Below are 12049 nucleotides of genomic sequence, written 5' to 3' on the forward strand. Positions count from 1 at the left end.
AGTTCTTAAAAGATAAATGTTAGTACAAGTTATAGAAATTTTATATTAAAACCCCTCTTACTGTTTTCGTTTTAATAAAATTTGTAAAATCTTCAATCAAAAAATAAACTAGTAGCCCGCCATTGTTGATATCAATAATTAATTACACAATGCTCATGGGTGCTGAAGCCTATAAAATCAGTCGCACCCAAGCGCCAGCAGAGGGCGACAAAACTCCCAAAAACACAATTAACAAAATGACATTTCACTGTGCTGTCGTTTTAATCTGTTTGAGCGGGGCATGTGCGTTAATTGTGTCAAATATTTTAACTTGATTAATTTAGAAAATTAATTACCGCTCGTTAACGCCATAATTTTGACAGCCCTAAGTGAAAATAAATGTTTTTTTGTTCCCCATCATTTTTTAGGGGAATTATAAATCAGGTTGCTTAGGACAGCTATGCTTTTGGCCAAAGACATCGCCTTTTGAATATGGTACACCCGGTTGTTGCTCTGTTGTACAATTAGCGTCTTTAGTGGGACAAACTGAAACTAGTAGTAGTACTAAGTAGTTGTTGTTGCTTTTGAAACCATTGGTTTGAAAAAAATTACGTATATTCATCATGTTTCTTCTGTCCTCAGGTGGTTTTGGCTAAGCAAAGCAAATGACCGTCTCTAAGGTGCTAGTTACATAATCTGTTCGAAAATTAATTTTGAACCATTATAAAAAAAAAAATTTCCGTTCATTTCATTCATTTTTGTTGTTTGTTTTATTGCTTTGCAGCTATTATAGACAACATTTTACCGGCAAAGTCTTAATTTAAAATTTATATACTGGAAAGTCAATTACATGCAATGAAAATTTAGGCCACCTGGGGGGCTATGCCCACACCCTTGATCTCTGTTTATGACCTGAAGGTATTGATTACGATAACAAATAATGTTAGTGACCAAGTGCACGGTACAAAGAAGATGAGCTGTGTTTCCACCAATGGTTGGGTGATTTGGTAGAAACAAAATGGTAGCCTACATTTTTTAATGTACAATTACAGGCGGATTAAATATCACTCATTTAATTAGTAAACCAATGGAATTGTAAATTTACAGATTAAATTAAGTGGTTTACTGTGACCTTAGTCTTAACATGTTAAGACAGGAGTTCTAATTTTTTTTTTTTTTGCTCCAAGATCAACTTCACAAGGAGACAACTGAGAATACTGTTCAAAATTTTTCTTCCCCCACAAAATAGAGATTTTAAGCTTTCCAATGATGTATCACACATGCATATTGGACAATTTTGAAATGTGGCCAAATTGGGTGTCTCAGAGCGGGACTTCAAGTCACCGGAGTGTTTTCTGCCATATACGCAGTGTAGAATGATTTGTATGGACAAAGTGCTTTTGCCTGTTAACACCTGAACTAACAAAGTCATTTTTATTATACAAAATGCGGCCACTTTAATATTTATTGGGGAGATAAAACGACGCCGTATGATACAAAAAGCCAGTAATAAACCCTCCCATAGGCAGTTAAGGATTATAATGTTACCCTTTTTATTGAAACAAAAGGACAGTTAAGACATTTAAATGCAGTCTTGACATTTGCATTGAACTAGACCGCATCACAAGTTATGTTTAACACTACTTTTGATGGCCTTTGATTGGGTTTTCAATTAGCAAGTTTACAAAACAATTACAAACCAATTTCCATAAAATATTGGAACATGCCAAGAGCGTAGGTTTTGTCTCAACATTGGCAGGGACGATATAACAGTTTAACCAGCATTTACACTATTTGCTGTGGAGAGGACATTACTAGGAGAAAACAGATTGGGTAGATGGGGGTCAGAGCTACATTTCTCACGAATATGAACCTAATTAAGTGATACAGTGGGGCAAATAAATATTTAGTCAACCACTAATTGCGCAAGGTCTCCCACTTGAAAATATTAGAGAGGCCTGTAATTGTCAACATGGGTAAACCTCAACCTTGAGAGACAGAATGTGGAAAAAAAACACAAGAAAATGACATTGTTTGATTTTTAAAGAATTTATTTGCAAATCATGGTGGAAAATAAGTATTTGGTCAATACCAAAAGTTCATCTCAATACTTTGTTATGTACCCTTTGTTGGCAATAACGGAGGCCAAACGTTTTCTGTAACTCTTCACAAGCTTTCACACACTGTTGCTGGTATTTTGGCCCATTCCTCCATGCAGATCTCCTCTAGAGCAGTGATGTTTTGGGGCTGTCGTTGGGCAACGTGGACTTTCAACTCCCTCCACAGATTTTCTATGGGGTTGAGATCTGGAAACTGGCTAAGCCATTCCAGGAACTTGAAATGCTTCTTACGAAGCCACTCCTTTGTTGCCCTGGCAGTGTGTTTGGGATCATTGTCATGCTGAAAGACCCAGCCATGTCTCATCTTCAATGCCCTTGCTGATGGAAGGAGATTTTCACTCAAACTCTCTCGATACATGGTTACATTCATTCTTTCCTTTACACACATCAGTTGTCCTGGTCCCTCTGCAGAAAAACAGCCCCAAAGCATGATGTTTCCACCCCCATGCTTCACAGTGGGTATGGTGTTCTTCGGATGCAATTCAGTATTCTTTCTCCTCCAAACATGAAAACCTGTGTTTCTACCAAAAAATTCTATTTTGGTTTCATCTGACCATAACACCTTCTCCCAGTCCTCTTCTGGATCATCCAAATGCTCTCTAGCGAACGGCAGACGGGCCTGGACGTGTACTTTCTTCAGGAGGGGGACACGTCTGGCAGTGCAGGATTTGAGTCCCTGGCGGCGCATTGTGTTACTGATAGTAGCCTTTGTCACTGTGGTCCCAGCTCTCTGTAGGTCATTCACTTGGTCCCCCCGTGTGGTTCTGGGATTTTTGCTCACCGTTCTTGTTATCATTTTGACGCCACATGGTGAGATCTTGCATGGAGCCCCAGATCGAGGGAGATTATCAGTGGTATAACGCTTGGTGGTTTCTTTACACCAAGCTTAAAACCTATTGCTGATTCAGTCTTCCCAGCCTGGTGCAGGTCCACAATTTTGTCTGTGGTGTCCTTCGACAGCTCTTTGGTCTTGGCCATAGTGGAGTTTGGAGTGTGACTGACTGAGTTGTGGACAGGTGTCTTTTATACCGATAATGAGTTAAAACAGGTGCCATTAATATAGGTAACGAGTGGAGCCTCGTTAGAAGAAGTTAGAAGTTAGACCTCTTTGACAGCCAGAAATCTTGCTTGTTTGTATGTGACCAAATACTTATTTTCCATTCTAATTTGGAAATAAATTCTTTAAAAATCAAACAATGGTATTTTCTGTTTTTTTTCCTTCACATTCTATCTCTCATGGTTGAGGTTTACCCATGTTGACAATTACAGACCTCTGTAATCTTTTCAAGTCAGAGAACTTGCACAATTGGTGGTTGACTAAATTCTTATTTGCCCCACTTTAGGGTAAATTATCAATGCAACATAAATCTGTATTGACTTATACTAACTTTAATGTGTACTGGTCAGGTGATACACTATTCGATTCAATTACATACACCGTCCAAAAGTATTGGCACCCCTGCAATTCTGTGAATTTCTCCCAGAAAATGATTGCAATTACAAATGCTTTGGTAGTAATATCTTCATTTATTTTGCTTGCAATGAAAAAACACAAAAGAGAATGGGGAAAAAAAACATTAAATCATTATCATTTCGAACAAAACTCAAAAATGGGCCGGACAAAAGTATTGGCACCCATTGAAAAATCACGTGGTGCTTCTTTAATTTGTGTAATCAACAGCACCTGTTACTTACCTTTGGCACATAACAGGTGGTGGTAATAACTAAATCACACTAGCAGCCAGTTAAAATGGATTAAAGTTGACTCAACCCCTCTCCTGTGTCCTTTTGTGTACCACATTGAGCATGGACGAAAGAAAGAAGACCAAAGAACTGTCTGAGGACTTAAGAAGCAAAATTGTGAGGAAACATGGGCAATCTCAAGGCTACAAGTCCATCTCCAAAGACCTGAATGTTTCTGTGTCTACCGTGCGCAGTGTCATCAATAAGTGTAAAGCCCACAGCACTGTGGCTAACCTCCCTAGATGTGGACGGAAAAGAAAAATTGACGAGCTATTTCAACGAAAGATTGTGCGGATGGTGGATAAAGAACCTCGACGAACATCCAAACAAGTTCAAGCTGTCCTGCAATCCGAGAGTACAACAGTGTAAACCCGTACTATCCGTCGGTGTCTGAATGAAAAGGGACTATATGGAAGGATACCCAGGAAGACCCCACTTCTGACCCAGAGACATAAAAAAAAAACATTGGGAGTTTGTCAAAACTTACCCGAGAAAGCCAAAACGTTTTGGAAGAATGTTCTCTGGTCAAATGAGACAATAGTAGAGCTTTTTGGGAAAAGGCATAAACAGAGTTGACAGGAAAAAAAACGAGGCCTTCAATGAAAAGAACATGGCCCCCACAGTCAAACATGGCGGAGGTTCCCTGATGTTTTGGGGTTGCTTTGCTATCTCTGCCACTGGACTGCTTGACCGTGTGCATGGCATCATGAAGTCCGAAGGCTACCAACAAATTTTGGAGCATAATATAGGGCCCAGTGTTCGAAAGCTGGGTCTCCCTCAAAGGTCATGGGTCTTCCAGCAGGACAATGACCCAAAACACACTTCAAAAAGCACTAGACAATGGTTTGAGAGAACTTCTAAAATGGCCAGCAATGAGTTCAGACCTGAATTCCATATCTGTGGCCAGATCTGAAAATGGCAATTTGGAGAAATCTCAGAGACCTGAGCAGTTGACCAAAGAAGAATGGTCTAAAATTCCAGCTGAGCATTGTAAGAAACTCATTGATGGATACCGGAAGCGGTTGTTTGCAGTTATTTTCTCTAAAGGTTTTGCTACCAAATATTAGGCTGAGGGTGCCAATACTTCTGTCCTGCCCATTTTTGGAGTTTTGTGTAAAATTATAATGATTTATTTATTATTGTTTTTTCATTGCAAGCAAAATACATGAAGATATTACTACTAAAGCATTTGTACCGTAATTTTCGCACTATAAGGCGCGCCTGACTATAAGCCACCACCCACCAAATTTGACACGAAAACGGCATTTCTTCATAGATAAGCCGCTCTGGACTATAAGCCGCAGCTGTCCTTACTGTATTATGGGATATTTACACCAAAAGATATTAACCGGTAACACTTTATTTGACAGCGGCATCATACGACTGTAATAAACCACCATGAAGCTTTGAACCAATTGGCTGCAAAGCTTCAATGCTTCAAGAAGCTACATTTGGCCATCACTGCTTCCTTGGGGGAGACAGTCAATCTCTGCTGCCACCTGCTGTCAACACTGTTGTCATCCAACATGCCTCCAAGCATGCACTGCAGCGCTACAGATAAAGCTAAAGAATCAAAATTCATGTTCTGTGCTAACTATGTCTTCAGTTACGGTTCTAGTTGTTTCATTAATCGCTAGTTATGGTATTTGGAAACACTCTATTTGACAGTAGCGTCATAAGACTGTCATTAGACTAGGGCTGCAGCTATCGAATATTTTAGTAATCGAGTAATCGACTGAAAATTCTATCGCTTAATCGAGTAATCGGATAAAACAAATATATTTTTAGGTAAAGCAATTATAGATATACATGAGAAAACAAGACATTTTATCATTTTCAGTCAATCAATGTCTTTATCTTTGATGTATATTGTTGAAAACAGCCAACAATTGCATCTCAGATGTAACTAGAATTAAAAAAAAAAAGACTAATTCACTGCTTTCACTCAAAAAACCTTTAGATCTTATTTTAAAAAAGTATGTATATATATATATATATATATATATATATATATATATATATACCTAAAAAAATTCGTTTACACTTTATAACACACATCACTTAAAAGTTAGGATTTTTTCCCACGTTTTTCAATTGAATTTCTATTTGTGTCTAGCCATTTTTAAGTTCTAGTTAAGTTTTAAGTTAGTCTAAACTGTAAGTCCTGATAGGACTTTGAGTTTTTGCACTGTTCAAAATAAATGAATGATACAGGCTGTATTGGAGCACATTAGGGACTAGTGCTACTTGGTGTTTTATCCAGCAATGACTACTGAGCTAAAATTGATAGTTAGCATTATTGAGTTTTTATTTGACACCCTCATCACTCCACAACGCTATGTTATGTTAAAGCCTGTATGTAAGACACGTTAGCCGCGCTTCCAAAGTGGTCTTAATTAATTGAAACCTAGCAAACCTGCAAAAAATCCCAGCTGGACATAAATGGAGTTAATGACATAATTTGCCAGATGTCACTAAATGACATCTGTCATAAGCAGTCAGTAATACCCATGATAGTGTCATGTCATAATTATGACTGTCTTATGACGGTGCTGTCTAATAAAGTGTTGCCTGTTAACCCAACTAAATCAATAAATAGGCTGCACTGGACTATAAGCAGCAGGATTCAAAATGAAGGAAAAAAGTAGTGGCTTATAGTCTGAAAATTACAGTAATTGCAGTCATTTTCTAGGAGAAATTGAGCATTATCTGACAGAATTGCAGGGGTGCCAACACTTTTGACAAGCCGTGCATATAAAAGAAAAGTTGGTAGTGTTATGTCCCTACTGTCTCTATGCAAACCTACGCCCTTGGAACATGCATATACAATTTGGATGTAAGACATTTTAATTTTGCTATTTGCCACTTTACTAACATTGAAAAATGTAAACCTTGGATTGCTATCAAAGAAATGACTTTTTCCAAAAGTTCTTGATCGTAAACAAGTTTTTACCTATCCCTAACACGTATGGACTGATGGACGTGTAGGATGTGGAAATAAAGAACTCCAGTTCTGCCATAATAGGGAAGTCAGTTGGGCTGAAAGTCATTTGGAAAACCAGATATAGAGTCCAGTCTACCTGAAACAATGCCATTGCTGCTAGGATTGCAACAGTGCTGCTGTGGAGCCTCCGATCTTTAGTCCTTCTCTCAATCTGGGTAGAAGCACTAACGCTAGCGACGACAGGCTTCGCCGTGGCCCTCGAACTGACTAACACGGTGACGATGAGGCAACTTGTCAGCGTGACGACAACCAGAGGCAGAAGGTAGCACAGCAGGATAAAGGCGTACTTGTAAACTCGATTAACTGTCGGACAGTGGTCGTTGCTGCATAAAAAGAAGTCCGGTGCGCATCCAGTGTGGTTCCCAGTTTGGTTCCCTATAATATTCCCTTTTTGGTCTTGCAAATTCATGACAAAAATAGGGGCGCTCAAGAGGATGGAGACACCAACGCAAAGCCTTATTGCCTTCCAAGCAGCATAGGTGTTATCCAGGCAGATGGGAAGGTTGACTCTCCTGCTGGCATCTCTGAGCTTCTGGTAACGGTAGACACTGATGAGCACGGTGAAAAGGATGCTGCTGATCTCCCCTAACACAGTCAAGAACTTTAACGAGCGGCACAACCACGCGTCCGAGACGGCGGAGGACCGCTGAAGGATAAGAACGTCATAAATGTTGACAATGACGATCTCTTCCAGGTTGGCCGTGGCCAGTCCGAGAAGAAACAACTCGAATGTCTTGACCCTTTTCTGCAGAACTGAGACGATGAGAAAGACATTGCCAAAAAGACCCATGCAAGATATCAAGACCCTTAAGCCCAGGAGGTGGAAAGAAACCTTGAGCATTGTTGAATTTAAGTGTGATCGGTGCGAGATTTTGAAAATAATCCGCTTCTATCCATCTGAGACAAAACCGTAATCTTAAAGAGTCCTCGGAGGTACTGACAGCTTGCCAAGTGGCTGAGCTCATTATACAAACGGCAAAACAAAAAGCAGGTTGGAAACTTTTGAAGGCTGGGCTTCATTAAATGTTCACCTCTGAGCTTTTTAAACGCGTCACCCAGAGACCAGCAAAAGCCTCATTCAGTTTTGATTTAAGGAGTCGTACGGGTGTTTTTTTCCACTGGCTAACATCTACAAATACATATTTACAACACTTGTTTGACACTTAGTTCTGTACAAGGGCGTAGGTTTGCATAGGGACGGGAGGGACATAACACTACCAACTTTTCAGGATGCTCAAATTGTCCCCACCAACTTTTAAGCAATTTTATATGCATTATTTAATGAGTTCCGTTATAGATCGTCTTCCCATATGTTGTAAGGATAAAATTGATCCTACTGTTATTAAGTGTATTCTCATTATGTTCAAACCATAAGCGGATTTTAAGGGGGGCCCTGGTGGCCGAAAAGTGTCATCGCATGAAATTGACTTTCCCTATATATATATATATATATATATGTATATATATTAGGGCTGTCAAAATTATCGCGTTAACGGGCGTTAATTAATTTTTTAAATTAATCACGTTAAAATATTTGACGCAATTAACGCAGATGCCCCGCTCAGGGAGTTTTAAATGACAGTACACATTGAAACGCTCACTTGTTGTGTTTTATGGAGTTTTGCCGCCCTCTGCTGGCGCTTGGGTGCGACTGATTTTATAGGCATCCATGAGCATTGCGTAAGTAATTATTGACATCAACAATGGCGGGCTACTAGTTTATTTTTTGATTGAAAATTTTACAAATTTTATTAAAACGAAAACATTAAGAGGGGTTTTAATATAAAATTTCTCTAACTTGTACTAACATTTTTCTATTAAGAACTACAAGTCTTTCTATCCATGGATCGCTTTAACAGAATGTTAATAATGTTAATGCCATCTTGTTGATTTATTGTTATAATAAACAAATAGTCCTTATGTACCTTATGTTGAATGTATATATCCATCTTGTGTCTTATCTTTCCATTCCAACAATAATTTACGGAAAAATATGGCATATTTTATAGATGGTTTGAATTGCGATTAATTGCGATTAATTACGATTAATTAATTTTTAAGCTGTAATTAACTCGATTAAAAATTTTAATCGTTTGACAGCCCTAATATATATATAAAAGCTGTAAAGCAATAAAACTGCAACAAAAATGAATGAAATGAACAAAAATGAATGAAATGAACAAAAAAAATTTTTTATAATGGGTCAAAATTATTTTTCGAACAGATCATGTGACGAGCACCTTACACGGTCATTTGCTTTGCATTTATTTTTCAACAACAACAACAAAAATAACGGCTGGCAGTTTTTTTCAAATGTTTTTTTTTTTTTTTTTTTTTTTTGATTCAATTGATGATTTAGACACAAATGTCCTACCCATAATACAACACAAAAAAGGATTGCTTCAATCAAAGAAAACTTTTTCAATGAAAAATTAAGTGTTCAAATGCAAATTTTTCAATCTCAAATATTTTTTCACATTCAAAAACGTTTTGTTTGATTGAAATTTTTCATTTTTTGATTGGACTGATTTTTCTTTTTGAAACTATATATATTTTTTTAAGCAACTTATTTTTTGATTGAATAATAAAGACAAAAACCTCCTTGCCAAAATGTGGCTCAAACACAAATCAACATTACAAATACAAATGAATCTGAATTACAAATGAAAAATGAATGAAAATGAATCTGTACGTAAGATGAAAAGCACTCAAGTCTAACCGATGGTAATGGTGTACTTGTAGTACAACAAAAATTAAAAGTACATTTTAAACTCATATAACTCAGTTCAACGATGAGTCATGCAGTTTGATTTTTCGTATTGACTTTTTGGCATTGTTTTAGTTTGCAACGCTAATTGTAAACTTACATTTTTCAAAGCAGTAAGCTTGTATCTATGGAGGCACATTGTTGCTACATAAAAAAAGTCCAGTATCAAGTCCAATATATTTACATGATAGTTATTATGTAAAACTATCATGTAAAAACTTGATAACTATCATGTAAAAACGTGATAATTGTCATGGATAAACGAGATAGTGTTTGTGTAAAAATAAGACAACTATCATGTAAAAATGTAAACATTTATCCCTTTGAAACATTGAAAGAGGAAACTGTCTGCAGTATCACATGTTTACATAATTATAACGTTTTTACATGATAATTAACATGTTTTTACATAATTATCATGTTTATACATGATATTTTTCACATTTTTAAACGATAGTTAACTTGTCTTTACATGATAAATGTCACGTTTTTACATGATAGCTGTCATGTTTTTGCATAATTATCACTGTATTACATGATTATTATCACGTTTTTGCATGATGGTTTTCACGCTTTAACATGAGTTTTTCACATTTTTAAATAATCCCGCTATTACATGATTATTATCATCACGTTTTTGCATGATAGTTTTCACGCTTTAACATGATACTTTTCCCATTTGTACATTTTAGTTATCACGTTTTTACAGGATAGTTTTCACATTTCTACATGACACTTATCATGTCTTTTCATAATAAATGTCACGCTTTTACATGAGTGTTTTCACATTTTAAAATGATAGCTAACTTGTCTTTACATGATAAATGTCACATTTTTACGTGATAGTTTTTCACATTTTTAAATAATTGTCACGCTATTACATGATTATTATCACGTTTTTGCATAATTTTCACGCTTTAACATGCGTGATAGTTATCACTTTTTTTTTTACATAATTATCTTGTTATTTCGTGATAATTATCATGTTATAACATGATAATTATCACGTTTTTAAATAAAAGTACCGTATTGGCCCGAATATAAGACGACCCCGATTATAAGACGACCCCCTCTTTTTCAAGACTCAAGTTTGAAAAAAGACTTTTTGAACACCAAATTAATTTTTATACAGAAAATAATTACAATACATCTGAAACAAGTGATTATAACAATATATTTGAGAGAAAAGGCATTTAATTTCGCATTCAAAACTTAGTATCTGAACATTTAAACATTTAACATTTAAATATGTAAACTAAAGTGCAATCAAATTCATAAATGAATGGCTGAAGTTTGCGTCATAACTTCTCCTCAGCTGCCGGTTAACCTGGCCAATCTTCGACCCACTTTTCTCCTAATTGTCACGAAGTTTCTCCATTTTCGGTTATCTCTTCTATTACCGGTATTTTCTTCTCTTTTCCTTCTTACCACTTTCTTCTTCGTGTCAGGGGTTCGCTTTGGCCGCCGGAGTCGCGTTCAGCATTCGATTCATTGATGACTGGCGCCATCCAGCGTCGTGAATGTTATAAGTTATAAGACGTCCCCCAGGTTTTCATTCTTACTTTAATGCAAAAAACACCGTCTTATATTCGGGCCAATACGGTATAATTTTTACACAATATCATATAAAACACGTGATAACTATAATATAAAAATTTCATACTATCATATAAAAATGTGACACTATCAAGTAAAAAAAAAAACGTGATAATTATCATGTAATAACATGATAATTATGTAAAAATATAACCATCACGTAAAAACGTGAAAACTATTATGTAAAAACGTGACATTTAATATGTAAAGCGTAAAACCTACCATGTAAAAACTTGATAATAATCATGTAATAGCCTTATAAATATGTAAAAACGGGAAAACATGTTTTACATGAAAGTATCACATCTTTACACGACAATATCATATGAAAACATGATAACTATTATGTAAAAACGTGATACTGGGCTTTTTTTTGTGTGGCAGCAATACGCTTCCAAATGTATCAGGTAAAACTATGTTAACTTTATATCTAGTATTTCATTGAGCCTTCAAGCACTGTAAAGTGTAAATGCTTGTTATGATAGGAATGGATCATTTCTGTTTTCTGCAGGAGAATATTGTTTTTGAAACTTAACAAATTGGAGCAGGAACAAATTTTTTAGCCCTCCCCTCAATCATGTGATATCTAAATGATGGGCACCAATTGGAGAAGCCATAATGGCACACTGGGGTCTCATGATGTTGACAGAGGACTAGTTCATGTTTCAGCTTGTCCTTCTTTCCTCTGCTAGCGCATCATCTATTCGTTAGTGCAACTGAACTCCCTCCATCCTGATTCAGCTTAATGTTGAATCCCACTGTGTGCATGCTTGTGTGTGTGTGTGATTAAGAATAAGCCCTGCACTGGCAGTAAATGGAAAAAAGGGAATGTCGTAGACG

The 12049-nt window shown here is 36.5% G+C and overlaps 1 protein-coding gene across 1 annotated transcript; it reads right to left on the minus strand.

Annotated features, from left to right (window-relative positions):
* Window positions 1-6745: 6745 nt before the first annotated feature.
* Window positions 6746-7687, minus strand: LOC130907978 (uncharacterized). Its single transcript, XM_057823548.1, has one exon. The coding sequence runs from the start codon at window positions 7685-7687 to the stop codon at window positions 6746-6748; it is 942 nt and encodes a 313-aa protein (XP_057679531.1).
* Between the last annotated feature and the right edge of the window lie 4362 nt (window positions 7688-12049).

Source organism: Corythoichthys intestinalis, chromosome 19 (genome assembly GCF_030265065.1).
Source record: "Corythoichthys intestinalis isolate RoL2023-P3 chromosome 19, ASM3026506v1, whole genome shotgun sequence".
NCBI lineage: Eukaryota > Metazoa > Chordata > Actinopteri > Syngnathiformes > Syngnathidae > Corythoichthys > Corythoichthys intestinalis.